The sequence below is a fragment of the Galendromus occidentalis genome, unplaced genomic scaffold (genome assembly GCF_000255335.2).
Source record: "Galendromus occidentalis unplaced genomic scaffold, Mocc_1.1 scf7180000077438, whole genome shotgun sequence".
Taxonomy (NCBI): Eukaryota; Metazoa; Arthropoda; class Arachnida; order Mesostigmata; family Phytoseiidae; genus Galendromus; species Galendromus occidentalis.
Genome location: NW_003805426.1, coordinates 833,293 through 849,021, shown reverse-complemented (window position 1 = coordinate 849,021; position 15,729 = coordinate 833,293). Strand labels below are relative to the sequence as shown.

General features: G+C 50.7%; 1 protein-coding gene across 1 annotated transcript; it reads right to left on the bottom strand.

Annotated features, from left to right (window-relative positions):
- Positions 1-4,532: 4,532 nt before the first annotated feature.
- Positions 4,533-14,779, bottom strand: Cad99C (cadherin 99C). The gene is made up of 17 exons (XM_029111397.1): positions 14,707-14,779; positions 14,117-14,152; positions 10,923-10,985; positions 10,658-10,800; positions 10,183-10,527; positions 9,462-10,049; positions 9,232-9,363; positions 8,681-9,112; positions 8,344-8,559; positions 8,098-8,234; positions 7,900-7,995; positions 7,543-7,735; positions 7,076-7,431; positions 6,089-6,962; positions 5,335-5,870; positions 4,868-5,212; positions 4,533-4,740 (listed from the first exon to the last, which is right to left on the bottom strand). Exons 1-17 carry the CDS (start codon positions 14,777-14,779, stop codon positions 4,686-4,688), a joined length of 4,620 nt encoding a protein of 1,539 aa, XP_028967230.1. The 3' UTR covers positions 4,533-4,685.
- Positions 14,780-15,729: the final 950 nt, after the last annotated feature.

Genomic DNA, 15,729 nt, shown 5'->3' with positions numbered 1-15,729 from the left:
CTTTGCGGCGCCTCTGTCGGAACCGTTGAGATGACAAAGATACACACGTGTCGTCGCCGACGGCGCCGGCGCGATTACGAAGCGGGCGGGTCAGCAAACGGGGTAGCGCCTCCGAGAGTGAAAAACGAATCCCTGAGAACCATCTGCAAGTGCCAGCTCCTCGGATCGCCCACCACTTGTACATCTCAAACATACCGCACCATGAGCGGGGAGGACGCATGCTTTGGTGACGGAGAAGTTGCGAAAAACGAGGTACAGAATGTGGAAGGTGGGTTGTAACTTGTAATTCGTCGCGATGGAAGAAGAAACATATATTTCCAAATCCTCCGTCGTCTGAAGAGTTTTTAATGGGAACCCTGCAGAGCGAGATAACGCGTGGGACGAGGAATTCGACATCCATGAAAGACACCTCCGAGAGCAGCTCTCGATTGGGAATGTGACTTTCGCACAAGCCCAAGAGTTCTTCGCAGTTGTCGAACACCATTTCCTTCTCGAACACGAGACACCCATCAGAACGCTGTGCGAAATATGGATATATAACTTACATTTGGACCGTGGAAACCATCACGAAGGGTCCAGTCTTCGCTCACCGGACGAGAACAAGAAGCTTGTCGCGTTGTCTCTGCTGCAATCTCTGACATCGTACAGCACACTGGATGCCTACCTGGTGGTCGATTCGCACAAAGCCAGATTCCTTAATGAAATCGTCCAGCTATGGGCGATAGAGAATCGAAGCTTCTCCATGTGGACTAGAGCCCCTCTCGCATTCATGCAAGAGAACTTCGAAAAGGTGTACAGTGAGTAAGCCAAGTTCAGCTTGTCGTGTGCTCTATAAGACAACTCAACAAAGTATCGTTTTCACCCCATTCCTCGTTCAGTACGTCGACCCTCGATGCTCAAAAACAGAAGTCATGATGAAATAATGATGATGATGCACCGTGGACGCTTCACAAAAATTATATTCGAACACATCCAAGAGAGTAAGAGTTATTCTGAATCTTCCCCGTGTCATGGCGCTCTGTTCCTTCTATTTTCGACACATTTAAATGATAATCGTTACCGGGACTACCGAAATAGTTTGCGTTCCTCAGGATGTTTTCCAAGATCGGAGGGGAGAAAACAGTTGACATTGGTACCGGTTCAAGGACCATCGGAATCCGAACAGCATGATAAACGAGGTATGAACCCTAGTATTTTGTAGGAGAAAATTCGAAAAATCGAATATTCGGCCGCGCAGAGCGAATACAACGGTTGAACTTCAGTGGGGAGCAGGCTGCCGAGGCTCAAGTTTCTTAGCGGATGCGATGTCTCTGACCGATTCAGGAGCCGGCTGGGTGCGGACCCGATCAGCTCTGTAAACAGAGTCCAAAGAATGAACATCTCCGCTCACGGTCTGAGTGAATTCCCCTAGCCGTACAAATCGCGTCAGAGCATCAGTGTTGCTGACGAGCAGCAGTGATGTGACCTCGCGCGAGAGAAATCTCCTCGGGGACCGCTCCTCGAGACCTCTGCCGGTACCTGATTGTTCGTGAATCTAGGCTCAGGAGTCCTCCGATCAAATATTCTACCAAACCGGAATCCCGTGGCATTATACACGCTGGATTTCGCAGGAGATTCCGCATTAATCCCTGCCCACCGGCGTCAATCGACATGATTCGGGGTAGTTCCGGCGTTCCCCAAAAAGAGAAGATGCTTAAGCAGGCCGTCGGACGAAACGCCATAGGCTCGGGTCCTGCCGATGGTGATTGATGATCGAGCCCCATTCTCTCGGAATCTCTTATAGTGTTATACCGTGAATGAGGTCGGTCGGTGAGAGCCATACTGAGAGATCATCTTGCGCGATTTGATTCTTTCAGTGAGCGTCGCTTCACCAATGAAAGTGATTCCGGACGGATTCCGTAAAACTTTCGGAAGGAAATTCAGGCGTGTATCCTTCACGGGAGAATTCATCGGTACGTAGAATAATGAGGCTCACAAGACGCAGCAAGTGAAATGAGCATCAATCGTTCTTATTGCCTTGTTCTACGACAGAGTCGAATGAAATTTTTCCACAGTGGAGGAAGAGCCGGCGTGCAGTCTCAGACATCTCTACGACGTGAGTTGCGGGGCGTCAACGAGATCAAAAACGGTTTACACCATGAAAGAGCCAATTCGGAAGATCTGGAACCACATAGCGGAACTTTTTGTGCCCTCTTGGATCACGAAACAGTCGGTCGGTAAAATCAGAAAACGAAGATGGCTGCGGTGTGTCGGGCCTCCCCTGAAAGGGAATCAAGCTGTCGAGATTTTGACTGTAGAAGTGTCAAAGCTCATGTTTATCTTGTTTCGAAAGGATTGTTGCTTAGATGACATTTCGAAGATAGAGAATTTCGAACAGTTGATCTCGCGGGATATTCCCATCGTTACCAAGCCTTTCGCGGCGGGGACGGCTCTCATCGCGAATCGTCTTCTCAAAGATCAAGCTGACAGAGTCTTCATGAATCTACCAAGTATACTGTACGGCACAATCGACGAGCTCAATCGAGTTTCAGCGATGTGTCTCCTGTGCACTCGATACTCACCGACTCGCAAAATTCATTTGGGTTGTTCCGATCGAGGAATTGTTCGGAACCAAGTCGGCAGACATTTTGCAACCTATCACCGAGGCATTGTCCACCCAATTATTGAGAGAATGAACGAAACCTTACCTCGGATGCTCTGTCTTGGTCATAGGGCTGTCTGGCCGCTGGGCCTATATCTGGAAATGCTTCAATTAGCAGCTTTGAGTAACATCAGCACGAGAAGAGTCTACGGTCTCACCGAAGAAAACTGTGCAATGAGAAGCATGCTAGACGTTGGAGGGAAGGCCTTCCTGGCATCCATCGAGCAGAATGCGTTCGACTTCTGGACTCGTGCTCAAATCCGTAAACAGAAACTCAAGTGCGAAGATAATGAGTCGGGGACGAACTTCAGCGATGCCAGCTCTGACCTATGTGGATCACCGAGAACTCGTGCCAGACTTGATGGTGGAGACAGCGCCATGGAAGTTTGCCAAGGAGAGTGATCAAGTCATCATCATCAATTATTTGCCTCGGGCGCCTTCGCGTCCCTATCGGGTAGGTGGACGAGTAAGTGATCAGCGTGGAGGACTTGAGGGGCGGCCTCGCTGACGGGATACCCTCATATGCAGATGTGGAGAATTTGCTGCGGACGTTTGCGGTGTGCATTGTCTCGAGGTCATTCCGGCTGATTGCGCTTTAAGTGCACTTGGAAAAAGCAGGTGCTCCGTCGGTCTCGTGTATTTTCTCGTCCCTCAACTTTACCTGACCTTGAGCAGGATTATCGTTTTCAGGTCTCCGCTCAAGGCATCCAGTCGCATGCTCCCCCGTCAGCGCTGTCAGGTTCTCCCGACGAGAATCTTCCCATCGATATTCACGCCTTAAGCGACGTGCATAGGTGCATTTGTCATACAATAAACCACATATTTCGGTCCGCTCTCGACGCCTAGCCAGATCATCGTGATCCACCCTCGTGTATCCATAGGGATTTCCGAACCCCGAAAAAGCTGAAACTCCAATCGTTCCGCCGGAGCGAAGCTCGCCGCGAGTGATGACCGACGGGTGAGGCCACCTCACTGCACGTGAATATTATGGAATGCCGGCGGCTCTGGGAGAGCTGGTCACGAAGGAGAATCTTCATCCGTCAGTAGGTGTGCTCGAGACCGTTTCCAGGACCCCGCGATATTTTCATGGTGTCCCATAACTCATAGTCAGGCGACGCCTGACCTATGCCGCATCGAGCGATCCTCTTCAGAGAAGCCGCTTGCTTGTAAATAACATATACTCATACGATTCCGAGACCGAGAGAAGCAATTGAGAGTAGTCTGTTTCGCGCTTCCGGAACTGCGAGAAGCGGAGTTTTCATGCGAGGCCCGCCAATCATGTAGAAATTTTTGACGATAAGGAGCAAGGATTGCTGATAACCGCGAGAATTATGCGCGAATCTCGCGGATCTAGAACCGCGGATCCAGAACCGCTGTGAAACCTTCCTCGTCCACGAGCTTACTATGAGCCTCAGAATACAATGCGTCTTTTCGAGAAATCGCTTGCATTCCGGCTTCAGATTTCGTAAACTCAGAAAGGGCTTCGCCTTTTCCGTCCCGTGTGTCACCTGGAGGACTATTCAAAAGTACTGTCTCATCGTCTCATTACGATTCATTGTCGGACATGAGGAAATTCTTTGCAAAAGAAATTGTTAATCGATTCTTTATTCGAGTATTCACACAACATCCGCATCATCTATTAGCGTAATCTGGCTCAAGTTCCTATGGCATCTCTATATACAGTAGACGGAGGCGAACACCTCCATTGCACTCAAGTTTCCTCGTCGTTCCGCTCCGAGGGATTCCGTGCTACAGCGCGGAATTGTTCGTAAGTCAGCGTTCACTGTATTCGAAAGTTGGAATAAATAGAGCATCTGCTTTGTTTTGACTGTTGTGACGTCGCTGACGGAGATTCGCTTCCCGAGGATTCCGCGTCGATCCTCATCGGTTCGTTTGACTGTCTCTCCTTGTTCATAATATGTACACTGTCAAATGGCTTTTTCCTACTGTCGACGAGCTTTCTAGCTCGACTTATTCGGGGCGCTCCGAGTTCCCGTGGAATCTCCCACCCCATTCGCTATATCACTCGCTAATTTCGAATACTCTATTTGTTGAGCATCCTCCGTTTCGACCTCGAGTCATCGAAATCGTCGTCTGAGCTGCAAGAATATCGACGTCAACTCAATGGCACTGCTGACACTGTCCTCTCTGCGATCGTGCGAGGGGGAGCACCAAGGGCGATGAGGCTCTAATTATCGATTGGAGGGTTCATGCTTGATCACTTACATAGCCTCGTACAGCGGATTCTTCGTGACTACTTGTGGACTGCCCTCCTCGCTCGACAGCCGCTGAGTGGAAGCTTTACTCTGAGCTGTGCAAGGGCTCAGATCGAGTTGACTGCATGACATGTAGGCCACCTCGTTTGGGTTCGTGAAAGGGAAGCCCCTCACGGTGCCCTCGACATCGTCGATGTTCACGCTCATCTGCAGAACTTGGGTCTCGTATTCCTTCATGGAAGATTCCGCGTACACGGGTTCATATCTGGGCGTTTGGGGGATGGGAGGAGGGAACAGTTTCGGCTTCGGGGGAATCGACGCTGCCTGAGCCGCGAGTTCCTGCTGTTTCAAGAACCTGCAACGACGAGAAGCTCCATCAGCCGAGGCGGTAGCAACCGGGACAAATTAGGATTTCTGCGCCGAGCGAACAAAAATCATGATAATGGATCAATGGAGCTAGAAGGGAACGAGACTCACTTCTTCCAAGCACAGCAATGGTAGACGATCCCGAAGATGCCAAAGAAGAAAATCAAGATGCCGATGCCTATCAAAACCGTTCCCAGATCGGACATCTCCCTCAAGAAGATCATGCTGCGTTTAGCTCCTCGGAACTCGATGATCTCCGGTGTTTCGGTTGTGGTTGCTGGCGTGAGAACGATCTGCTGACGAACGGCCTTCACGTTGATCCCGGCGTCGTGATAAAACTGTCCCCACATCGCGGTGGCCTGGAGATCACCCTTGGCGACCAGGGACCGAATCCGACGGTCTTTGATGCTGATCGCTTTCAGGGTCTGCGGGTCGATCAGATGGAACCACATGTCGGTTCCACTGCCGTCGTTCTGCACCGAGTTGTTCCGGACGAATTCCATCGGACCGATGCGATGAACTCCGACGAGCATGTGCGACTGTTTCTTGATGATCGCCGCAAGCCTATCCTTGATCTTCCGCACCTTTTCCTGCGACATGTCGGGCATGACGAGACACAGCTGATTGTCTCGGGACAGGAGGTTTACCTTAAGATGGAAGAGAATGGAATCCGTGAATGCGATTTTGCAAAAGGATGGAATTCGTCAATGCGATTTTGCAGAATAATTGAATCCGTCAATGAGATTTTGTAAAAGAATGCAAATATGGTTCCTCAGGAGGATTTGGAGATATGATTTCTCCAAGATCAGGATTCGAGGTTTCTCAGATTTCTCTCTACGGACGATCGAGGGTCTCGGAAACTCACATAGACGTTGACACGTTGGCTGAGCGTTGCTCCTGGGTCGACAGGATTGTCTCTAGCGACGATCTTGAGCTTGATCGGCATCGTATGATTCTGACGGATATCGAAAGCTCGAGCCGATGAAATAGCACCGGTGTTCGAGTCGATTTTGAAGAACTCTCCTTTGTTCGTTTCGGGAACAATCTCATAACTGACTCGACCGTTTCCTTCGGAGTCCATGTCTTCGGCGGTGACCGTGATGACTTCTGTTCCTACTGCGCTGTCGATGTCGAGCGCTCCCAAATAGCTGTTCCCGGTGGGATCGGCCACCATTGGGGAAATGATGAAGTTGGGTCGATTGTCGTTGACGTCGCGGAGATTCACCGTCAGCTGAGCCGTCAGCCGAGAAGCGCTGAACACACCGGCACTCGCAGCCAACCGCACCGACAGAACATACTGTTGGAGATTCTCGAAGTCCAAACGAGTCTGTTGACTGATTCGAACTTCGCAATCGCCCTGAGGGTTCATTTTAGCGTAGAAATGCCCTCTGTCGTTGCCGCTATTGATGTGACAGTCGACTTGAGCCCGCACAGGTCGGTTGACAACCGGGAGCGCTTTGACGAGGGTGTCTTCGACAGCGTTCTCGTCGATCGAAACTTCGAAGTGGCCGTCTACGAACCCAATGCCCGAATCGGGGTGAACCATCGCTAGATGCTCTACGTATACGATGAAGGAGAGTGTCGTGCTGAGCGACGGCTCTCCCTGATCGAAAGCTCGGACTTCGATCGTGTACTCGGATGTGGGATCTTTCTTGAGATCGTCCTTGACCGTGACCATGCCGGTGTTGGTATCGATGCTGAAGAAGTTTTTCACTTTGCCTTGGCCGACCAATTCGTACCTGTTCGGAGTGGAAATCAGTTTTAGGGACCCGTCAGCATTCTCGGAAGCCAGCTCCATTGGACAGGCTCTAAATTTGGATTGGTTGGCTTATTTGATTGATGCATCACGTACTTGATGGAGTTGAGTGGCACCGTTCCGTCCTCGTCCTTAGCGACCATGGTCGCGACGACGGTTCCCACAGGAGCGGAATCTTGCAATCTTGTCGGCAGCGGTAGAGTCACGAACTTTGGCGCGTTGTCGTTTACGTCGCCGACGGACACTTTGACTTTCGTGGTCGCCTGCGGATCGTTCTCGTTCGAGTTTTCCTGGGTGCCGACCACGATCGTATGCGTCTGTGACAATTCGAAGTCCAGTCCTTTCACTGTCGATATGGCGCCTGACGTCGGATCGATGTAGAATAGTCGCCTGTCTCCCTCCTTTATCACGTATGTGATCTTATCCACCGTATCGGGATCGGTCGCTTTCACCTATAACGATTCACAAGTGTAAAATCCAGAACGAAAGGTCTTATTCTGTAGTTCTGAAAAGTTGTGATACCACTGAGGAAAGTCCGATCGTGCTGGACAAAGTTGTTGTACCTGGATCAGGAAGGTGTCGGGCTGGTTCTCATTGACTTTGACGTCGTAGTGGGACTGCTCGAATATCGGAACTTCGTCCTGCTCGTCCAAAACTCGAATGTTGACTTCAACTTTCGCACTGAGAGCGTTTTCTCCGTGGTCAGTCGCTGTCACGATCACGACGAACTCCTTCTCCGACTCAAAGTCGAGAGCTCTGCTCATGAAAAGAGGAAATAAAGGTTCAGAACCGACGCATCCACTATAGCCAGGACCACAACGATCATAGAATCCGAAGAAGGAGAATAATGCGGAAACTATTAATCGCTCCTTCCCGATCAATCCGAGCTCGTTGGAGGGAAGGCTCCCGAGAACACGCACCTTCTGGTGTATATTGAACCGTTGGCTCCGTTGATCGCGAAGGTGGATGCGGGGTCTTCAATCGAGTAGGTAATCTCTGCATTCCCGCCCAAATCCCTTGAAGAAAAGCCAGAGTTATGACGCAATGATAATTTCTCATTCTTCATGGGATCATTCCGTTTCGTTGGAATTCATCCGAATCTAAATAATGATCCCCACCTGTCAGAAGCTTTCACTTGTCCGACAAACGTATTCGCCAGACCTTCGGCGACTTCAAAGACGTAGCGATTTTCGGTGAATACGGGAGTTTCGTCGTTAATGTCCGTTACGGTTACGATAAGTGGCACGAGGTTGTACTGGAAAAGACTCACTTTAGGCCTGACTGCTAAAACCCTGTCAAGGCTCCGATCTGGTTCATTTCTGCAGACCTGACTGACAATACTTTGGGAACGAGAAAAAAATTACCAGCTCGCCGCTGTCGGCGGCTTTCAGCGTCAGGTTGTACGTTTCTTTAGCTTCTCTGTCCAAGCGTCCGATAACGAAAACAGTTCCGGTTTCTTGATCGATCGAGAAAGCTTCGTTGGTGTTTCCGTCGACGATTGAATAGTAAACAACGCCTCGTTCAGGATCGTTGGCTTTCACCGTCGTTACCGGTACTCCGACGGGAGAACCCTCGGCCACCTGCGGAGATCGCGTCTCACTCAGAACCTCGAGCTTGACAGAATTCGAACCGAATAGGAATTGCATCGATCTCGATGTGGTTCGCTCTAATGTTTGCGGAAAAAAAATCAAAGATGCTCACGCTCGCCCGGTACTCCTCTTGCAAGAAGATGGGGCCCCCGAGATTTGGTCCGGGGATCACCATGACCTCGATGATTCCCTGGGAATAGAGACCACCAGCATCGGTGGCTTGCACTGTGATCGAGAACTGTTCTCCGGCGTCGACCGGAGTTCGCACTTTGAGATCTCCCGTTTCCGGATCGATCGTGAACCTCGCCGCGCCATTATTACTGATGTGGTAGATGCTGTAGGTGAGTTTCGCGTTCTCTCCCTCGTCGTTATCTGCAGCCTCCACTTTCGTGACGGTCCGAACGCCATCCCCACTCTCCAGCGTCACGGGGTTGATCAGAGGCAAAACAGGAGAATTGTCGTTGATATCGTTGAGATGGACACGCAATTGGATCGGACGGGACAGACCTCTTCCTTCGGGCGTACCGACTTCCTTGGCTTGCACCTGGATAGAGAAGCAGAAGATCCTCACGTGAAACTGACACTCACTCGAGTTCAAGTCCATTATTTAGAGGAGAGAGAAACGATCTCCCAGATAATCCGCGAGAATTTCGCGTTTCTCACCTCGAACTCGTAAACGTTGGGATTCGGGGAGTCACGATCGAGCTGTGGCTCGCCGACGACTAGGAATCCTTCTATATCTACTTTGAAAACAGTCGTAGAGACCGCGAAGGAGTAGTATTGCTCCTTCTCCGACTGGAAGAGAAGAGAGGAAAAATAAGAATGAGCACCAAATCTGAATCTTTCAGAAAATCTCTTCAAGGCTCCAGAGTTCAGAACACTTCCGGACTCACATAATCCTCGTCTGTCACTTGGAACATTATCGGATCTCCTCCCCTCGGGGCGGACATGACTCGACTCCCGATCGGCGAGTTCTCATCGACGTAGCCTTCGAAGAAATTCGCCGAAAGGACCGGAGGATGGAGATCGGCAACGAGAACCTCGATGGTGAGCGAAGCCAAGGCGAAGCGACGGTATTCAGATTGTTCCTCAGCTTTAACCGTGATGCTATAGTGGGTTGTGACGGCTCTCGAAGCCGGGGCGATTTGACTGACTTCTCCCGTGACGTTGTTTATGGCGAAGATACTGCGGAAGTCCGAAGGACTTCCATCGACGAATGAATATTGTATGGGATGATCCATGGAATCCTGATCACGAGCATAGATGGTGTCAGGCCGAATGGGAAGAACTCCCTCAACGGCCCCGCTGGCGACTTCACTCCGATACTGGACAGCGTCGCATACCGGTCCACAGCCCTTGTAGAAGAACATCGGAGGCAGATCATCCGCATCTTCCACGTTGATTGTCAGGGTGGTGGTAGAGGTCAAGCGATCCGACGGCTTCATGGCTCTGTCCGCAGCGATGACTCGCAACAGGTACGCCTGGAAAGGATTGGTGCGATCGTGAGGCTCGAATTTATCGTTTCATTGACGGCCTATCATTTTAAGAAGAGGATCACCGACCATCATCCAAAGCTTTGTTGTATAACTGATGGAGAGGAAGATCATCACTCACCTTGCTCTGCTCGTAATCCAGGGGTTTCTTGATTGTGACAATGCCCTGATGCGGGGAATCGATGCTGAAGTACGAAGCGGCATCGTCGGCGTTTCCAGTTTCTTCAATGAAGTACTCCACGAGACCGTTGACTCCAGAGTCCGAGTCTGTCGCGGTGAAGTTGGCGAAAACCATCGTGCCCACTGGCGCTTCTTCGGATATCGACGTCGTGTAGTTCTCCGAAGTGAATTGCGGAGCGTTGTCGTTCACGTCATTCACTCGGACCAGGACCTGAACAACCTTCTTCCGCGACTGATCCTTTGCTTCGCAGCGGATCTGAACCCGAACCGACGCTAAATCTTCAGCCTAGAACGGATGATAATTTTCATTCTCCGAAAAAGATATTCGGTTCCGAGAGATCGGGTCAAGGAAAAACTGCGAGTTCTTTCGGCGAAGGATTCCCGGATCCCGGAGAATGATGAGTTGAAGTACTCACATCTCTGTCGAGTGGCTTTTGCAGAACGAGTTGCTTTCCTAGTATGGCGAAAACATCTTTTGAAGACGAGCTGATGCTCAGCTCTATCTCGTCGGCCTTCCCCTCGATCGGGAGATACGTTGGCGTCGTTCGCTGATCGAATTCTGTTCGAATTGTGTTGGGTGAAAAGCAAATAAAGGGTACCCTTCGACTTTCTCACGAGAAAGATTCCGAATACAAACCCCCCCCCCTGATGGAGTACACCGCAGCACCCATGAATACTCACGCTGCCCAATGCTCTCCAGGATGTCCATGATGACGACTTTCTCATTGTCTTCTATGTCGCAAACTGGAAAGTCAAAGGGAACCGATTATTTTCCTTCAGTATACGGAAATCATTCGATATCTTGACTTCACCATTCGCTTCCGTCCGAGTGATAATAATCCACGCCGCTTGGATCGCCACTCGGCGAGCCTCGTCGCCTGAGGTATCTTTGGATCCGATTAAGAATCAGCTTGGCTCGACCAACAACTAAACTTCGTCGAGCAGCCCCCCCCTCCCCCACCCCTTCTAGGTTCGGAAGTTTTCAATTGATGTCAAGAACGACCTGACGCTAATTTGATCTTCGGAGAAGAATAAGAAACGTCCCGGAAGCAAACCATCCAAAAACTGCGTGAGTCGAAGTGGAATCGAAGGAAAACCCGCGTGGTCAGTCTTTTGTACCGCAGCAGAATCGAACGCTGTTTTTGTAAGAGCAAGGACGATTATCAACAGCTTCTTTCGTTCTTTTCTGAAGATCGGGTAGTCGACAGCGCGCAGGTACCGCTTGCCGGCTGGCTGGCCTTTCGAATAAAACCCAAATGAAACCCAAACGAAACTCGAATGAAACGCGAATGAATGTAAAAATCGTTCGTAGAAGTTCCACAATTTGTACATAAACGAAGCGGAGCCGCCGAGAAAAACTCGCGTCCACACCGACGGCTATACGAGGAAGACTTCCAAGCGGAAACACCGAGGAAGAAGCGGGTAGATGGTGCATCTGGGAACTCGGAGGGAAGACGTCGAATATGGAAAAAGTTGCAGCGATGGAAACCCTGCCAGCGTGGCATGCCTCCCATTTTCCAAAGCAGGGGAAGCTTTTCCGAGCCCTTTATTGACAGAACGGTCTGGACTCGACTGGATTCTTGTACGAGAGCCAAGTTATGCAGACGTTCGGAACAAACGGCTCTGTCCGAGTTTCGAGTCCTTTCTTTGTGCACGGCTTTCGATGACTCGCACAAACACGGCGCCCGATCAGACAACCGCAACAACGTTGGCCAAAGTCCATTTCTCCGACTCTGTTCTTGTTACGTCAGTGGATTTGGACGTGACGGACTTTCTGAAACTTACGTGCAGCCCAAGCGGCGCTCTTCGTCAAGCTCAGGACGATGAGCCAGCATATCGAAACGGCTACGAACGGGGTCCGCTGTCTTCTCCCCATGCTGACTAGTTTATGACGGGGCGTTGGGACCTGAAAATGAAGAAAAATGCTTGAGCGGGAGTTCAGTGACTGGTTTTCCACGTATTTCCCCGATGATCGCATTTCGCATTCTCGTGCAGCGAATCTCAAGGGAATCCTGCGAGCCACAAGATCCAGCTGATGGATTGAAATAAAAATGAGTGCTCGAAGGCCGGCGAAGGTTCCAAGCCCGCGAGCGCGTACACAGGTCACGGAGCTAAACTATAAGGAAGTCGCTCAAGACTCGTAATGAATAATAAATGTTCGAACACAGAGAGTTCCCAGCGGCAGTTTAACGTTCAAATACAACGGTAACCGGAGAAAACTAAACAGTCGGAGCGGAATGCGGTCGATAACACCGCACAATCAGCGTCCAAGGTCGGTCGGCAGAAGACCTGATGTCAGTCAAGGTCTCTCGTAGGAAAGATGTTTTCATTAATCCAAATCGACTCATCTGCTTGCTCCGAGATGCGCTTGTCCAGAGACTAGCCACAATGCGCAAGACGAGCTCCTATTCTTGCGACACACTGAAGGCATGTGGAAGAATGGGAAATTCCGGGAGGTCTCGAGCATTTGAAATTTCTATAAAGCGACTGAGTTTGTCTTTTAAGTTGTCCCGCTGCCAACGATGTCATCAGGTCTTCTGTATCGGCGCGGCAGGGTGAAAAAATAATCGACACAAGCGTTGCCGTTACGCGAAAGACAATAACGTTACAGCGACCTTGACGAGCGCCTCGCGTGCTGCGACGAGTAGCGATCTTCTGAAACCGTTATTCTCATTTTCTGATCTATTCGTTCGATCGCCTCTCCGCATTCGACTGGATCCGGGGAGGTGTCGGGTAGCGCATTGGGCATCGGAATCTAAGATGCCAGGTCGCTCGCCCGCTCGCAGAAGCTCTCGAAATGGATGCTCAACGTGGTTGCCGGGCTCGCTGGGGGAAAAAATCTAAACATCCTCCTACACCGCGACTGCCAGGTGACCTTGTCCCTAACAACAACAACATCATCATCAGCCACAATGGGGATGATACCAGATCACCTTCGTAGTCGATTGCAGTCAGCGAGCTGGTCGGCCGTTTTGTGCTGCGTTTGCTTTCTCAGTCAGCTAGGGGCCGCTCGACCGTCACTCTGTGTCTTTCGCATCAGCTCCTTGACCATCACAGCAAGATGTGCCGTTGTCAAAGAACAAGCTCACGATTGGACAAATGCACAGAAACATTTGGCATTCTTTCGAAGATGACATCCAAAGTCTTCTGTTCCGGTCGGCGCGCAATCCCTGAGCTCGATCGTCGTGTCGATCTACCAAGACACTCTGAAAGTCTTCCGAGGCTCATCGCGAATTACGTCCGAGTCAGCTCGGGTTGCGGTCCCGGTCCACAAAGACACGAATACAGGTAGCTCGGGAACCCCCCAAGGACCAAGGCGCCGGAGAAAAATGAATCTCCGTTATCCCGCGGCCGATATTGCTGTTATAATTCCGTGGCATTGTCGGGGCTTATTGCTTCCGGAAACACGTATTTCTGTTTCTTTATCCTCATGATTTTTTCGTGCCGAACCGCAAATGGACTTCTCATTCATCACTGATGTCAGCCATTCCCCATAAATGATTTCGAATGATCCAGAAATGTTGAACCAATTCTACCGAAGTCGGCAGCAGAAGCAGCAACTATACACCACGAATTTCTTCTGGTCAGATGATGGTGAAGGTGATGATTATTATCATCTCGGCGATGGCGATTCCGTCATCCATGGCATTCGGAGCTTGTCGACTCGGCTCGGAGAACCGCAGAGCAATGCTCAGCTCGCGCTGGAACTGTTTTCCATTCATTCGACGGAACCAGAGTGAAAGGTGTACGCTTATACGGAGCCGTTGGGTCCGACGCCGAGCCGCTATGTCCGTCCCGTGCTTGCTCATTAGACGCTGCCTAGCAAATCTGTCCTGACAATAACTGAGTTCAATAGAAAGCAGCGTCAGCAGTGCGGCTGAGCAGTGGAGGCTTCTTTCCCAGACGCTCGGCTCGATGGGTCCACCCACGAAAATTTCACAACGGTGACATTTCACTGGGTGAGCTAAACAATGGAGACTGTTTGGGAGCATGGGGCAACGGTTTCACAGAAGGGTCCAGCGCTGCGGCGACCGTTGGAATACGAGCCCGCCGAACGCTTAGCCATCGCGCCGTAAAATCCAATGGAGGGATCTCAGGAAAATGTGAAACTCCGCGTAGCTGCTTCGAGCACCCAGAAGAGCCGATCAGTGGAGGCACGGAGGTAGAGCGATGAGGACGCGCATAAAGTATGCGAGCCTCTCTATCTGATGAACACGATTCAAAGCAGCCAATTCCCGAAGAAGACACGATACTCTTGGCGTTGAGGATGTTTATTCCACGGATATGTCCCATTCAGCGTCATCCTTGAATATCGTGTGGTTTTGACACGGCCTGTCTATTGGCCTCGCTGATCCCCGTCCAAATCTGGAGGACCGTTCGCTTGCTCGACACCAGCTGCTGTCGATCATAGAGACCTACGCCTTCACGAAGCATCCGTGAAATCTCATTGATAACATCGCCTAACTTTCGTAGGGCATCATCGAGATCGACCGCATTTCGCAGCGAGCCATTCCGACTCCGGTGATTGAACAGCCCATTTCCACGCGTTGGACACCAGAGAATGAAGTTCGCGGTGCTGAGCACGGTGGCCCACTATGATGTCCCCAAACGGAAATACTCTGGCGACGGCAAGCGGGAAGATTGTGAGGAATCTTGCTCTTGCTAGTGCAGAGCGCGAAGTGCGCTCCGGAGCACGACACGACGCGCACTATTACTGAGCTCAGTCGTTCTGGGCTTCTTCAAAAGAGACTGCGAAATGGAATGTGTTCGCCAAAGAGTCCACCTCGACGGTCAAATTCGGTGGATCGTCTCCATCAACGTAAGGACCATCGAGCCCTGCTCTCCACCCTTCACGCGTCGTTCGGAGGCATTGTAAAGACGGAATCGCGAGATCGGGAATTGCTGGCCGTGTACTGATGTCTTGAATGATGTCCGCTTGAATGTTCGCGAAACATGAACACGTCGGGATCGACCGGCGATGTGCCACGACATTCCGACACATAGTGATAGAGCGGCAGCATTCAGCATCCCCGATAGTATGACGTGACGATCAGGAGACGATTTCGAGAATGAAAATATATAAGATTTCAAGGAGCACCACCAGCAATGAGTTCCAGGGGAGAAGCTTCAGTCACTCGCAGAAACCCACGCTGACCCGAAAGTTTGAACACCGCTTCAATAGAGAGTACCCGGTGAAAGATCGGACTGTGACCTTGTCTTTCTCGAATGTATTATTCTCTACACTAGTTTATCGGATAAGGGTCTTTATTCCCGAAATGAGAAATCAAGGAGCATCAACAGTAGATCGAGCCCGGGGCATGGAAAAGTAAAAATGGCCTAGGTGAAGGTCTGACAGACGCCAAAGATCGAATGAGTGGAAATCGCCTTGAAGAGGCAGAATTTTTTTGTGACTGCGGCGGCAACATCAGACACGTGATCAGCGACGAGACCCCCAAAGAACTCGACGGACATCGTAAAACAGAACAAG